Source organism: Spea bombifrons, chromosome 5 (assembly GCF_027358695.1).
Source record: "Spea bombifrons isolate aSpeBom1 chromosome 5, aSpeBom1.2.pri, whole genome shotgun sequence".
Classification (NCBI taxonomy): domain Eukaryota; kingdom Metazoa; phylum Chordata; class Amphibia; order Anura; family Pelobatidae; genus Spea; species Spea bombifrons.
In genome coordinates this window covers 8,220,218-8,237,248 of record NC_071091.1, presented here as the reverse complement: position 1 = coordinate 8,237,248, position 17,031 = coordinate 8,220,218, and the positions used below count along the sequence as shown (strand labels likewise).

General features: G+C 41.6%; 1 protein-coding gene across 4 annotated transcripts in view; it reads left to right on the top strand.

The window, feature by feature from the left end:
* DIP2C (disco interacting protein 2 homolog C) overlaps positions 1-17,031 on the top strand; it is a 159,198-nt gene that overhangs the window by 75,670 nt on the left and 66,497 nt on the right. For 2 of the 4 annotated variants that reach the window (XM_053467785.1, XM_053467784.1), the window contains exons 2-4: positions 2,777-2,845; positions 13,422-13,493; positions 16,658-16,768. In XM_053467785.1, coding sequence (XP_053323760.1) covers positions 2,777-2,845; positions 13,422-13,493; positions 16,658-16,768 — 252 coding nt within the window. The remainder of the gene's footprint in view (positions 1-2,776; positions 2,846-13,421; positions 13,494-16,657; positions 16,769-17,031) is intronic. The other 2 variants (XM_053467787.1, XM_053467786.1) reach the window with 1 other exon arrangement.

The following is a 17,031-nucleotide window of genomic DNA, read 5'->3' as shown; positions in this document are numbered from 1 at the left end:
ATACTGCCTATACGCTTGTAAATGAGCTCCAAACTACCCAGTATCTGTAACGGATAACCCAGCGCTCAATGCTGCAGGGTCATGCAGAGCGTGTGGCTCCGCCCCCCAGGAGCCAGGAAGGGAATGTTGGTAAGTATGGAAGTGTTCAGCAGTGTTCTGTGGATGAGGCTTTGAAATCACCCCCCCACACACACACACATGCACAGCGCTGATTGAAAGGCCATATATTGCCATAAGTCCTGTTGTCAGGACTGTGCTTGCAGATTTGGTGCTATTGGCACCTATCAATTTGTATTAACAGATACTCTAGATTTTACTTTTAGCTTTAGAAGTCCACAGTAACCATCGTTAAAAAAAAATATTCGGGTTGGCGTATGTACACCGAAACGTGTAATAGGTTCTGAATTCAAAAAACAGATGTGAATTTGGGCTAATTGGATTCCTCTGCCCTCCCCCTCACCACCCACCCCACGTTTTTTCTTTCTCCTTGCGGCACTTTTCACATACGATTAAAACTTTATACATTTCTACAAGATAAACAGCTAATTACACCTTGTAGATCCCATCTGCGGAGGGAAAAAAGTGATTTAACTGTAAAATAAAAATAACATTGTCTCCTCCTGATAATTATACCGCGCTTACAATGTTTCATTTCATCCGTTCAATTGTTTAAATATATTTTTCACATTTTAATAAATATGACATCATTGCAGCTAATTAATCCCATTTCGAGCTCGTTTTATTAATGTACTACTTTAATTAAAAATAAAAAATAAAACGTGATCTGTACTTTTTTCCTCTAATTTGTTCTCGGTAGATTTCATTTTATTGACAAGTAATTACTGAATAGCTGAAAACTTAAAGGAGTAATTTTTTAATATTTGACTGCAATTATAGAATTATTTTACATCGCGCTGTAAAAGCGATGATGCTAAATCAGAAAGAAAAAAAAAAGTTGTCTATGGAAAACCAGTTTTAGAGTTTTTAACCAAAAAAAATTGAATGTAGATTTGCATATTTAAGGTTTGTAACACGGAGAGCTTTGATTAACCCCTTAAGGACAATGGGCGGTCCCTAAACCCATTGAAAACAATGCATTTTGAGCCCGCACATGTACGGGCTTTGTCATTAAGGGGTTAAGAATTATGATTCTATTTCGATTTGGTAGTGGATACCCTGTAATGAGCCTACCTGGGAACGTTATGGCTCCGGCTACCTCGAGCCCCCCTGCGGGATGCAGGCAAGCAGTTCTGCTGATGTCAGTGGGTGGTCTCGCTGATGTCGCGGGACACGCCGCAGTTAAAGGGGGAAATGGGCAGGGAGTGGGCCGTGTCAGAACGCCAAACCTATGACCCGGAGCGTCTCTTCTCCCCGAGTCTCTGAGGCGAAAAGCGTAAAGTTCCCAGGTATGGTAATGAGTTTAATGGATGAAACATACGCGCATGTGCTCGCATAGTCACATTCCCTTGCCTGGGATCTCTCCCTATTCTGGAGGAGTGGTTTTGTAAAGGGTTAAGGGGTTTGGCTAGCCATGCATGGGGCGGAGCTAACAGCACATATAAGAACTATATCTGGCTGGGGTTAGCATGACTGGCGCTTCTCGAGCTGGTTTACTACAACTGGAATCCCTGCTTGAATAAAGGTGACTCTCTGAAATGTGTGGCGTGGAGGCAGAAGGACGTGTCTGATTCAGCGGTGTAGCTGTGATCATGTCCCGCTATTGCCCTCCGTCTGCACTCCCTTCCATTCTTTTGGCAATTTCTTCTAATTACAATCAGATGATCTCACCCGCCATCATATAAATCACTGATTGCAGGAGAGCGCACCGCGCTAATTGAGCCTAGCGATTAAAGTTTAACCTGTTACGTCCCATAAAGGGTGGGAAAGGCAGTGCGAGGTTGGCACTCCGTCTCCATACAGAAGGATATACATGTATTTATTTTGCTAATTATTATGTTTTAATGCCACTTTTTCCTAATAACAAAACACCTGCAGTTTTTTAACCCTTTGGTATCCGTGTGGTTGTTGAGCCAACAGATTTTATCCTCTCCATTGTCAAGTTCAACAGATTTGTTAAGTACAATCAAAGGCATATTAATGTTTCAATGTGAGGACATGCATCCTGGTTTCTCATGCCACCAATGCCCCCTGTAGGCAGGGTATATAATGACTGCGGGTCTTGTTAAAAGTATATGACATTTCGATCCCGAAGAATAACCACGTCCCACCTAGGGTGACCACGTAACGTATCCCCCGACTGTTTCCTACCCCTCTAATAAAAATCTAAACCTGCCAGCCATGGTGTACTTTGAGGAGGAACTTGTGGACAGTAATGGGACAGTTTATCATCTGAGATGTTAATATTCCTTTGGTCAGTGAGCTTACATTCCAAACATGTCCCCCAAATGCTGTTTGCTTTGCATGGTTATAATTGTTCCGTGGCGTCACTAGCTCAGAGGGAAAGAGACTGTTGAAGGGATGGTAGAGGGATTGGGAATATAAAAAACAGCGCATAAGGTTTATTAATTATAACTATATGATCCTTCCTTTTCTTACTGGTATAATCTTAAATGGAACTGGTTGGTTTAATCCAGCAGACGTCCTTCAAAGAGTTAGAACCAAAGAGTTTCGGCTATACAAAAGGAATCAAAATGCACAAGAAGTTGTTACATTTTGGGTGTTTTGGTGTTTAAAGGGCAGCTGTAATGAATGAACTTTGTCTTTTCTATATTGATTCATTTCACTAGCTTTTTTTCCCAAAATAACTGTTTTCCAGGTCATTCATGTATCTCGGGTCCCTCAGCAATGAGATGGCATGGGACGACTTGGAAAACAGCAGCATTATGTAAGAAGGTTTTGTCCGTATTTTCACCTTTTTTTGATCGTGTTGTGATGTGTTGGACGTTGCCGTGTTCTGCCTGATCGCTGCATTCATGCATCGCTATGTTTCTGGGTCCCTCTCCGAGTCGGTGGCCGGTTTGCAGCGACGATTAGAAACGAGGCTTAAACATGCGCCAAGTTCCCATAGCAGGGTGTGATGTGTTAGTCCTGTTCCGTGATTGCCGATTGTTTAGACGGCTTTGTGTGTTTTGATGTTGTGTGGTATGTGTTCTCTATTGCCAATTCCAAATTTACTAATGCATTTTGCAACATTTGTCCTTGTCTCGTCATGCGGTGGTTGGCAACCTTAGTGGAGAAATCTGGAGCAGTCTGAAATTGCTTATAATATTAGATGGGATCCGTTGGGTTATTTTTGATGTTTTATGAATCTTCATGGAAGGGGTATGTAATTTCTTCTAGAAAACACCCGTGAAGATTTAAGGGTGGTGAGTTAATGCTGAATATGTGTGATGTCCTTTTTCTAGGAGAAAGATTCTCATTATAACAAGTATTCTGTGCCCAGAGGAAAAGACCCAAACCTCTAGCCTTTGATATTCAACAGGGGGGGAATGTGACGATTTGGGTGGAAATAGAGCTAGCTGGAATGTGTGTTAATTTAGTGATCTTTTTAAGGAAGATCAGGTGTTTACACGTTTTTGGCCAACAGAAGACAGTGATGTTCTTGTTGATATGGGTCTGAGTTACCATCATTTTTAAATAACCAGATCTCAGAAAGTTTTTAACCTTTTCTAGTTAATGATGATGATATTTGGTCATCCTAGTGGGATCCTAGTGGGATACAAGAGGGATCCCCAAATTCTTTTTTGTTTTGTGATTTTTATTTTTTTTTTGTTCTACATGGCTTCACCTGGTAACCTTGCTTTCTCATTGGGATGTGTAATTACTATATTAGATTCATCCTCGATTGTATTTTTTTTTTATGTATTATATATTCAATGAGGACCTTTGATGGTGTCTCCAGCAGCGGACACTGGGGTGACCTGCTGTCTGCTGTCCGTTAGATTACAGTCTCTTGGAGTGCGTGTCCGAGATACCAGCTTGTAGAAGTTGACCGCCATCTTCTTGGTTTTCCGCTTCTTCATCTGGTGTAGTGTAGAAAGGCATGCAGTCTTTAAAAATTAGAATAATAAACTAGCCAACAATGCTCAACGATGCTCTAATAACCTCCTTATAACCTTTTAAACAGCAGAGATTTGTTTCGCAAATATAGCCCCTTAAATATCCGCATTTTTATCAAGCCAAGAGTTTTCCTATCGTTTTACCTGTGCGCGTAGCCATGTCCTTGGCATAATGTAAAACTGATAGCCGCATTAATGAAGAGGGGGGCTGAGGCTGCAGCTATTTATAAACCTGCTTAGTAATCATGATGTTTTTCCAAAAGGAAGAGCAAGGATTTAATTCTGACGTACGCAGAAGATCGGTGAATTAACTCTTCCCAGCAACATCTGGCTCCATCCTGTCTTGTGATGTTTGCTGGGTTCAATATCTGTGATGTCAGAGACGCCGTATTCCTCACAAGCTCTGATTTAACGGACACAATTCACATGTATCAATACTAAAAAATATGACATCTACGCTCCTTTCACATTACGTGCAACGGTGGCTCATTACAACAAACATAAAACTGTCCCCATTAGTTAATTTACGAATCTGTCTGACAGTCAGCATCGTGTTCTCGAATCATCATTTATATATTTATTGTTTTATATTGAGCCATCGTGTTCCACACTATTGTATGATGGAACTGTGAAGATGAACCAGTGGTCACGTTTTACAATTTCCTATATCACGGCTGCTTATGCAACGTCCATCTATATACTATGGAGCAACTTGGCCTGAATGTGAGATTCTCCATCTTGGTTATTCGCTGAAGTCGCCCATAAAAGAACCAGACATAAGGAAAAGCCATATGGACACTCATCAGAGCCAAAATGCGATTGATGAGCCTGGCCAAACCTGGTATTGGGGGCTTGAGTCAAAACCAGCATGTCCAATTATTATTTGACGTTTATACGGGTATTCAGTTTCACTTCCAAAGTTCCTATGAAGCTACTGACTCTGGAATGTTAGACCTTCTTCTTCTGAATGTGCTGACCTTGTTTCTTCATCTTATCCCACTTTCCTTCTTCATGGGACTTTCTTTGAGAGGGCTTCCAGCTTTTAAAAGCCAAAAACAGACTTCAGGAACTTGGAATCAGGGAAATAGTGGTCCTCATTGAAATCATGTCTTCTATGTCAACCAGATAGGTGGAGACTCTCTGAATCTTCTTCCAGAATTACAGCCATATCTTTTGAGACTAGCAGCAGGCGTAGGGTTTTTCATGATGATTTAACTTCCAGGGTTGGCTTAAGTTGAAATTCGAGACGCCAAATTTTTCTCCCTTTTTATATGTAGGTAAAATATTGGATGTTGATGTAAGACCTTGTAAATCCTGGTCTGCAGTTTATCACAATAATACAAGTTGAGCGATCCCTCGGCACGGGAACAGAACATTTCACATCGCAGGACCAAATGTTTGGCTTGGCTCTCACAGGTCCTCTTGGCTTATCACCCTTTCTATGAATGTTTGACATTGTTCACTTCAAATTACTGAAATACCTTTTCGAGCTCAAGAAAAAGAAATGCAAGCCTGGCTCTATCGATCTTTCAGAAACCATTCTTAGCACATTCTTATAGATCGAAATCTACAGGAGACTGAAACCATTAGAGAGGTGGGGGCCCAGCACAGTTGGGAATTAATAACAGATACAAACATTCCAAAATAATGTATGTAAACCGAATTCAACCATTCCTGCTTTTACTTTAGTTCCATTTTTCCCCTCAAACCAGTTATGATATATGTATGTAGGGGATCTACCACAAAACCCTGGTCCAAGGTGATAATTGGTTAAAAATCTGGACAATCATTGATAAAGCTTTGGGATGGAATCCTCACCGGGAGATCACGTGTAGAGCTGATGTCGAGAGGACATTGTGTCATTGGCATGTTGGTCCTTTGTTTCCTGAAGATATTTCTTCCATGGCTTCGTTGACAGTGAACAAAAACAGCCAATCAAAAAGTTCTAGCCCTGATCTACCAATCAGATTCAGATCCTTTCAACATAAAATGAATTCCATAACATAATTTACTTGGCTTAATATGCATATTGTGAATACGTTTAAGGGGGACGCTCCAGCCATCAAATGTCCTTTAATGTATATGATGGTTTTATGTTATATACTCATCACACCTCTGCTGCTCGGCCTGCCGATGGTACAGAATATTCTGCTTTATAGAACAGAACTGCCTACTGATACTAATGCATCTGCTGGAACATCCTTATTGTACCCGAGAACTTCTCTGGCTTCTATCCCAGTGCTCTTCCCCTCGCAGTTGGGCCAGTAACATGAGGGCTAGCTATATCATCACTAAATGAGGATGTAAAGGATCCAGTCAGGGTGTAAACTGTACTTAGTGGCTTTGCGGGGTGGCTACATATGGAATTGCAACAAAAGCACAAAAAAAGATCTTTAAAGTGGATCATACCAAGTGCATGTGTGTAGGGAGGGGTATTTGCTCTGCTCTGACTCACACCCCACCTTGTGTTGTCATCCTTGTACATCTCTGTGAATTCATATTGACCGACCCGCTTAGTTCCAATTACCGAAAGCTACCTGAAGCTCCAGATAGGTTTACTAAATCGAGGCTTGTTCAAACACCGTTGTCCGTTAACATCTGTTTGACCCGGCTAGCTCCTCCTCTATGTGTGGCTAGCTCTGCTGCATGCAGGTCTAGCTCCACCTCCATACATGATTGACCCCACCCCCTTGGGAAGCCACTCCCCCAGAAGAGGGAAGCCTCCAGGTAGCCTTCCCTGGGAAGTTCCCAGCCTTCAATGACTCCTGTGCGGTTTATTTGCTGGATTTAATTATTGCTTTATTATTAAAATACATTTTCCTGCTCCGGAACAAGTGTTAAAGGGGCTGTTCCACTTCCAAAACTTCACCTGAAGTGTTTTTGTTTCTATGGCAACTCTCCGCAGAGGAGACGGCATGGAACCATTAGCGCTCTGCATTGTGTATCCTGAATATTTTGTACATAGAACCTAGAAATTCTTCTCCGTAGTCTTACCGTCTAACCCCCCCCCCCAGCAGGAATCAGTCTGTTTATCATTCATAACATCCGGGCCGCGAGATGATCGCTTGGTCACGTGATGCGTTTCCCATTGATGTCTCGTGTGCCAAATAAAGAATTCCTAGAGCGTCACCGCACCGAGACTCCGGGGTTCCTTCTGGGAACGACCTTTGTGACCTTCAGAGTCTAAATCGATATATTGTGTGTTATTGTGCTGGCCGTGTCCCAGCTCCTGATTTCTATTCTCAGCTCGTTTCTAAATAATAAACACCGACCAGCAATGTCTGGAGCAGGAAAAGTGATTGCTGCCGCCGCTACTGTGCCAGAGCTACCAGTTCTATATACCTGCAAATAATGCTTGGAGTATACGACGCGTATCTACTACTCCTTTAGTGAGACAGCCTACAGCAAAGACTGCACACACAGATGGATCTATATCATGCATGTACACGTGCGCATACTACATCTGTACATACATGTGATCCATGACTTAAAACCGTGCCAGAGTGGGTTTACCCATTGTACGGTGCTGCGGAATATGATGGCGCTATACAAATCGATAAATAATAATGGAGTGCGTTGCCTACATGCGCGTGTCAGCGTTCACCTGCGTGATTATTTTCCATGTTCACAGCGCATCTTCCATAGGTGTCCGTGTGCACATAGTACACGCGTGTAAGTTTGGGTAAGACGCACGGGGGTATATAACTTTTCGGATGCCTTTATAAAGCAGCGGCAGAGGAAATAAGACGTTGCGTCCAAAAATGGGAATGGCTGCGCCGGCGTTAGACAGCCGCCCGCTCCGGATATGGAAAGCTCCCGAGCAGCGAGCCAGTGTTTACTTTTACATTGAGCCAGTCCATAAAAGCAGCGTGGCTCCAATCCCCCGGCCCCGGGGGATGCTGGGAAACCTCCGGCCGGGGGTTATTTACATATGTGGCAGGATATTAACCCCTTCCGAGCCGGGTGGGAGCTGATATAGGTCAGACTCTACTATAAAAATTGAGTTTATTCTTCATACAGTTTTATGAAATCTTTCCATTTGATCTATACATTGTGCTGACGGAAGGGCTAGAGAACGCATAGATCTTTAGGGGTTACATTATAGCTAGCCCTTTACCCGGTACACAAGCTGCTGAGTAGTATAACTCTCATCATGCTTGGCCGCTGTATTAGTAGAGTCGTAGCCTGCAGCAGTTAGGTTACTGTTGGGTTAACTCTTTAACGTAACAAACCTGGCCCCGTTTCTAATGAGCTCGTTCTCCATCTTTTTACGGACCGTGAAGTCCTGTTAAATACAGCGGCTCGGAGAATATCACCCCAGATCTCGCCGTTCACTTCCTTTTTTTTATTGCTGTAAAAAAAAAAACCTGTTAAAATACAAGCGTGGATAAAACAAATAACCTTAAAAAGCACCCCAAATCCATATTAATAGAAAAAAAAACTAAAAAAATATTAGTAATAGCAATAAAATGAAATCCACCATCAAATGCATGAACCTTTCGGTTCCGGAAGCTGTGGCCCCGAGAAAGCGGAGATTATTTGCTTTGGGGGTGTAAAATAACACCCTTTGGATACATTATGGCGTGGGAGCCTAAAAAGTGGGTTTTACAGCATAAAGGTGCCAACGATAATATATACATCGGGATCCCGTATACAGAGGCGTAGTCTGACCCTGTCCTAGTGTGGCGGGTTTGGGGGTCCGCAGCCCCTCTGTTGCCAAACAGGGTCCAGATCACCCTATTGGAGTGTAACCTAAGAGAAACACCCGTGTTAACAAAATAATAAAATATAATAAAAATCAGTGTTTTACACATGGTCTATATTTTCTATGCATGTCCAAAGCTTTGTGTGTTTTGGGGATTTTTATAGTGAATAGAAAAATATTGGGGATTGGGCTGTTATGAAGATAAATCGGAACTTTCTTCCATTTTTATTTATTCCAGTTTTGCTGAGTATGAAATAAGTTGGAGATTGCCGGGCCGGTGATCGCGCACGCGCACACCCTCTCCTCGCTCTCGAGTGGATTGCATATGCTGTCAGCTCTAGCGGAATTTGAATCGGTTTCACGCGAGCCGCTTCGCTTCTGGATTGTTATTATAGCCTCATAGAGCAGAAATAATTCCCACAATAAGTACGTTTTGGGATAGAGAGAGAAGACATGCCGGAGCGGACCGCTAAAATCTGCTTTCACAGGAGAGCGGCTGTTAACGGGGCGGAATAAGAACGTACAAACATTGCAGCTAGTAAAAGGCTTACCTGTTCTAAAGGTTTCCAGACACACCTGAGGATTTTTAGGGATTTTTTTTAACCCAATCTCAGGGTAAATGGGCAGATTCTCTGGGTAACACGGTCCAGCGATAACTCCTTCCGATTCTACTTGGATTTAATGATATCTGAGCATCACCAGTAACAGATCTGAAATCCCTGCTTGAATACAGGTGACTTTATTCGGAATATCGCTACCCCCTGACAGTCAATGAGGTTCATAAGGGCAATTACTAGAACCATTAGCAAGGCACTACAGTAGACTCTCTGTGTAATCTATGAAAGGGTTAATGTTGGGGTCACTTATCAAGTTCCCATGTATGGCTGTATATGGGGGACATATATCCTGTGACGTGATAGGCTGATGAGTGTATATAGGAAAAAGAGCAGCAAGTATTGGGGTACCAGTATAGAGACGACAAAGATGGGGGAGACAGGTAACCGCAGCTATGGGCAGATCTTAAATATGACTTTTTTTGGGGTAGTAATTATATTTTTGATGAGCCGAACCCAGAGATAGAGGAAAGTGGCACTGTTGTGGGAAGACAGGGGGAAAGGACATCAGGGCAGATAATGGTGAGGCTTCTTTTGCCACCATATGCCACATAAAGTGAATAATGGTTCCTTTTCAGCAGAATATCTCCGAAACCTAAATAAACACAATATATTATTTAATAAAACCGTTTAGTAATAGCTGAAAGCCGCGACAGTTACCCTTTAAGCCTCGGTAATTTTATGGGTATATTTATCCTCCGTACAGCTGGCTGAGCCAATAATTCTCTCTTCTTTTTTTTTTCCGCCCCTGTTCTGAAGCACCGGGGGAGTTATTTTTCAGGACTATATATTCGAGGGCCACTGAGCCAGCATCCCGGCCGCCGCACTCGGATATGCCAGGATTGTTAAGGGGAATGAGAAAATGAGTCATAGCGAGCTTCACAAACACGCTTCCTTCGCTCTAATCCCTGCTGCCAAGCGGCTGACATTGAACTCGATTCATCAGTAAACAAGTCTCCGAAAATTGTATCTTCGGGGGGAAATAGAAATCTAAAAATAAGAAATAGAAAAACAGGGCGATAGGATTTTTTTATTATTCCGTACGGCTCTAATCAAGCGATTTCATGGAATCTGTCGCATGAATCAAATATTTTATTTTATTCTATTTTTTATTCTTGCAAACCAGCTCTGCGTTGTCGGGATTTTTGTCGTAAAGGTGAACACTTTAATAATATATATATGCAATGCGCGTACATATGCGTATATACGACGTATATATACTTCATGTATAATATTTCACATATAATGTTCGTTCGGCCTTTGATGTCGCTTCAGCAGCTTCCCCTTCATTATCCGCTACTAGATAATAAATAAGATAAATGAATATTCTCCTTTTTTGTCCAAAATAAAACACAGATTAGAAATGACAAAAAAATACACTCGGCCCCGATAAGATGGTCGAGGGAACCTGCCTAGGATCTTACCATTCCGGCATATTCTTCACCTCGTTTCAAGCAGGCCTTACCTATTTTCAAGTATACCCTGCACCAAGCAGCTTAAGCTTTACTTAAGTAAACCTGCCTTCACCCTCCCCAGTATTCTGGCTGAGCATGTTGTGAGTTGCAGCTCATCGGTCCATTTTTACAAATTTTAGTAAAAGAAAAATTAACCTGCAAATAGATATTTTTTTTGGGTGGGGGGGGCTGTGACATCAGAATCCTTATCCCTGCACATTAGCCGGGATCACACTTTTTTCCAGCGTGTCGACCAGCTGCCCTCATAATAAAACGTGTGTCTTCCACTTTTCTTTAAAAGAAACGTAGGTTACCATGGTAACAAGCAGCCATGGCTTACAAAAATTAATTGCAAAGAAGCCGCTGATCGGCCTCGGTCTGATCTTTCCCGTGGACAGAGCCTCTGTCCGCATTGTACTGCGCTGCGGAATATGATGGCGCTATATAAAACAATACATAATATAATGCGCATCCTAATGGAATGTCTCATAAACCTTTTTGTTTCCATTAATTCTATATCTGGTCCTACTATTATTATTATTTTTTGTCTTTTTTCTTATTTTTGCCCAATTAAACATTCATTCTATGACTGGTCTTATTATTATTAGTAGTATTATTTCTGGTTTTTTTCTTATTTTTGCCCAATTGAGCATGAATTCTAAGACTAGCCCTGATAAATTTGATTCTGTAATGCTTTATTATAATTTATCACTGTTTCTTATTTTTGCCCTGTTAAGCATTCATTCTATGACTAGCCCTATTATTATTATTATTATTATTTCTGATTTTTGGAGCATTAAGTCTAAGACTAGCCCTGGATTCCTGTCTAATAGCAGATGACGAGACAAATGACGCCGTAACATATAAACATCATATTCTGAAGACCATTTTGCCCCCCGCAGGGTATTTTTTGTAGGTAAATTGATATAAATGTAAAAATAAGTTCCACAAAGCGAGCCTAGAACACAGTGATTAATACATTCCCTTCTGTTAATACGTTACGGGCTTCCTCAAGAAACATTTCATCCAAAACTATTTTTGGGGGCTGTTTGTAAGACCCCGCGGGGGGGTCAATCACTGCCGGCAGTGTTGGGTTGTTAACCCCGTGATACACATCAGAATTTAATCCCCTGTTATTGGTCCCGGCAGGTTAGGGGTATGTTTTTTTTCCCTTGGCGGTATCCGGTAATAAGAAATAAAGTAGATTCTTTTTTTCGCCGGCTACATGCATGATTTACAGCGCGCAGGCACACAGAATATTACATTTGATTTATGTGCATTGGCTGAGATAAGCATCATCGCTGTAACATTTATCAGCTTCCCCGTAAATGGATTTATTTAAAGTGTTAATGTGGAAAGGATGCTATCTCAGCCCTGCTACCTTTGACAAAGTCATTCATTCTGAGCCTAATCGCCATTTATTATGTATCAGGAGGTATATTTTGCAGCGTGTGTGACGCTCACGTTATAATCGGGCATATCCACGCGGCGGATCCCGTTATTCCATATACATATTCAGGGCTCCAAGGGCGCTGGGCTTGCTAAAGCCGTCTCTCCTCCTGGTGTCTCTGCCTCTTGCTCACGGCGTTTGGTCTCCTTATTCCCGTTTCTTTCTCTTTAGTATGTTTTCCGTTCACGCGCGTCTTCCCCAAACCCGTCGTTTTTAATGTATTGATCACGTGTCGGATCCCGCGTGGCTTTGTTGGGTTAAGTTGAAGGATATTTCAAGGTTTTCTTCTGAAAAAAAAGATTCATTCATAATTTGTGTTCTTCCTTCAAAACTATTTAACGGGGAACTCCTAGAAATGTTTTCATTAAAAATGGATTTTAAAAAATATTGTGTTTTTTTGTAATTTTGCGTAATACAATATTTCCAGACAGCTGAATATTAGTCATTGAAATGTCATCTCGCTCTGTTATGGCAGCGCAGTCTACCAGACAAACGCCCCGACTGCTTATCGTACTGCTTGGGGTGAATAGAAGGGTTCATCCATCTGGATGTTCTGACTGGTGAAAGTCTATAAAGGAAAGGATTTTATTGGACAAGCAGGACTTCATTAGCATTGCCATAAAGCATCAGCTCAGTGTGGTGATTGTGTAGGGAAAGTCATCCATAATATCCATACCTGGGAACTCTCCGGGTGAAGCACCGCTTCTCCGGTTCAAGACTGGAATCCTCCGGGTGGCGGGGCGCTCCCTGCCCATTTTCCCTTTAAATGGGGTGTTTCCTGCTGACGTCGGCGGGACCGCCCACCGACATCACAAGACGTCCTTTATAATTATCCTTAAAGACCTGTAACTAATCCAAATCCCACATGGTTATTCCTCCCCAGTTTAAGCTTGACATGGAACAAAGGTTTTGCCATGACCTCCCAACTAATGAATTACACTTAAGATTGAACTCCGGCCGCCATATTGTTTTATTCGGAAGCTTGTAATTGTAGGCTGGAATGCACGCCGCGTTCTTCCTTTGTTCTCTGTGCGCAGGTACGGGTAATATTTGCAATTTTGGGGCTGTTTTTTGGATTCAAGTTTATTTACGTACATCCATATCATATCGTTTAATGTTAGAACCATTATTTATACTTCCATAACATATATTTCTTTTTTTATTATTTTTTTTTATCAGGTGACATCACGCAGAAAGGATATGAAAAGAAGAGGTCAAAACTGATCGGGGCGTACCTGCCCCAGCCCCCAGGTATATACACGATTTCCTTAACACCAAATCCTCATGTCTGAAATACATCTAGAATTCAATTTACCCCCCCGGTGAACTTTTGGAGTTTGGTTACCGTTGGGGGGGGGGATCCCCCCAGAATAACACGTTATGTGTTTCTAAATTACATTTAAAAATGGGAACCTCTGTCACCCCAAGGCCAGTGAATAGTTAATAAAAGGAGGGCTTCTATGGAAAGGATGACCTTCTGTAGAAAGATTTAACCCACTGAGTACCGGAACCATGCAGCCGCCTTGCGCTTCCTTTGCCTTTGGTACTGGCAGAGAGATTTTTAATGCCGTGGCGTCGAGCTCTGAGTTAGTAATGATTTTTATAAAAGACCCAAACAGACCTGATTCTTCCAGTTTTTAGATACAGGAAAAAAAATGTTGCTGCCCCTTTTGTCATTTTTGCCAGGGAATACCTAATTGTCATGTGACACAGAAGCAGCCTGTGGTTGGTTCTTGCCCTAGCAGCGGAAATGTTAGTGTTTTTATCTGATTAAACCTTGGGAGGAAAGAGTAAATGAACAGATCCGGTAAGGTTTATTTGCTCGGCATTCCAAAGCGCACAATTCATGTTTTTTCATTCTAAAAATAAAAAAAAATAAAGCAACTTTAACAGGGAGAGAGACCCAAGAGAGCGACTTCGGGAAGAAAAATAAGTGTTTTAGGATAATTGTGCGTGAAGGTGGTTGGCAAGGTGTTGCTAAGCAATAAATTATTTCCCGCACTCCATCTTTATCAGAGGGGTGATTGCTATCTTATTGCAAAAAAATGAATAAAAAAAATAATGGAAACCTGTGAGATTAATAAGTGGAAAAACCAACAAGAAAATTTTTTCGAAAAACCTAAAATATAATTTTAAGACTCGATGGAGCGCGGTTTTTATTGTACATAAATCATCTTATACAAATCTTCCTTGACACTTGATAGATTTTTTGCTTTCAGTTGACGCCGCTTTACCCCGGGGAAGTGTTTCGGAAATGGATGATTTCATAAACCGTAACTTAAAAGTTGGTTTTGCTGTTTTTTGTTTTTTTTTCTTATTTTATTCTTTATTTCCTTTGCTTTGTTAAAAAAAAAAAAAAAAAAAAAACTGTGACAAATCTGTCAAAAAATATGAAAAAAACCCAGAAAATATTTATATAATTTTATAGATGTTTTAAAAAATAATTAGTCTCTGTTGCATTTATATTAATGTTATTTTTTTAATTTTTTCCATTTGTTGTGAAAATAAAGATGAACGTTTACAGTGAAAGAGTAGATTTAATAATTTCCCAGAGCAGCTATAGAAGAAAGAACTGTTAACGTTTATAGCAGATAAAGAGATTCCAATCAGTGTAACTAAGAAAATCATCTTAAAGAGTAACTCCTACAAAAAGTTTTAGAACCATATGGATATATTTCCAAAAATATTGGAAATAAATATATTGGAAAAAAATATACCGTATTTTTCGCTCTATAAGACGCACCTGCTGATAAGACGCACCTAGATTTTAGAGGAGAAAAAAAAGGAAAAAATATTTTGAGCTAAAAAATGGGCTAAAATATTTATTACAATAACTGAATAAGCTATGAACACAGTAAGACACACACAGTAAGACACACACAGACACAGTAAGACACACACAGACACAGTAAGACACACACAGACACAGTGAGACACACACAGACACAGTAAGATACACACACACACAGTAAGACACACACACACACAGTAAGACACACACACACACAGTAAGACACACACACACACACACAGTAAGACACACACACACACACAGTAAGACACACACACAAACACAGTAAGACACACACACAGTAAGACCTCCCTCCCTAACCCCCCTTCTCAGTATCTCCCCTCTAACTCCCTAACCCCCCATTCTCAGGATCTCCCCTCTAACTCCCTAACCCCCCCTTCTCAGGATCTCCCCCCCCGCCCCGGTCACTTACCTTAAACTCCTGTGTTGGAAGCGTGAGGCGTTTGTCTCGGGTGCCGGCGCTTCACTGCTGAGCGCCGGCGTCTGACGTCAGCGTAAAGCGCCGGCACCCGAGACAAACGCTTCCAACACAGGAGTTGAAGCGCTGAGGCAGGCGGCGGCGGCGGCGGCCGCCAGCAAAGGATTCCTGTATATCTGTCAGGCAGGGGGGCCCGAGAGTTGCCGAGCGGTTGTCTTCAGCAACCGCTCGGCACCCCTTGGGCCCCCCTGACTGGCAGAAATCCAGGACTCCTCTGCTGGCGGCCGCCGCCGCCGCCGCCTGCCTCAGTTGCGACCCCGGATTTATCGGCGTATAACACGCAGGTAGGGTTTAAGCTCCGGATTTTAGTTAAAAAAGTGCGTGTTATACGCCGATAAATACGGTATATCGTTGCCCCCCCCCCTCCCTGCCTGCATCTTCGCTCCATAAGACGCGGCTGATTTTTCATCCTACTTTGGGAGGAAAAAAACTGCGTCTTATGGAGCGAAAAATACGGTATATATATATTTTTTTTCTTCTTCTTCCTCTTCTTCTTCATATATGTATTTATATATATAATTATATATATAATAATTATAAAAAAAATAATATATTTTACGGTTCTAGTTTTTGTCGTTTTTGCATCCTTTAGCTGTGTTTTAGCCATTTATATATATTCTAGCTCTGTTATATTAGCAGGAGGCCCTCTACTAGCACATGAGTTCCTCCTGCTCTGAACAAGAGGTCATAATCCAGAACTAGCGGGTCAGAGGTTTAAATGTAATGTATAGAAGTTTTACTTTATTGAGAGTGTAGTTGATCGGTGGAACTTCCTCCCATCAAAAGTGGTAAATGCTTCTTTAAACCTGCCTTGGACAGGCAGAAAACTGTCCTGAATCTAAAATTCAAGACCAGGGGTTACATCAGGAAAAAATGGGCAGACTGAATGGGCCGAATAGTTCTTATCTGCCGTCAAATTCTATGTTTGTATAGATTGTAAGCTCTCGGGAGCACGGCTCTCTTTTCCTTCTGTAACGCCATGTCTTAACATGTGTTAACGTTATTGTATACCGTGTATACTGTGTATTATTGTCGTTTAATTTCCCCCCCGTTGCAATAGCGGAAATTGCTGGAGGTCTATCAATAAATGTAATAACTACAGTTGCTAAATTGTATCTTTTGTAGGGTTGGAACAGTCTCTTCCCCCTGAAAGGAGAACGCCCGTCACCCCCTCCTCCTCCTCCAGATACCACCGCCGGCGGTCCTCAGGGTCCCGGGATGAACGCTATCGGTCAGGTAAACCTTAAATCCTCATCGTTTTTAAAATTTTCTTTAGTTTTCATTATTTTATTTTATAAAAAATATTTTATTTTGAATAACATTTTTCCCCATCCACAAGATTTTTTTTTATAAAGAGAATTAACCTCTTAATGCCCAGAGGGAAGGGCTATTCTTCCAGCCATGGCTTCTCTAAAGGTTTCCTCCAACGCTGGGGTTTTTGCTTTCCTGTGAGCTGGAGAATGACTCTTTGTGAGTCCAGAGGAGGGTCCCCTCTCGAC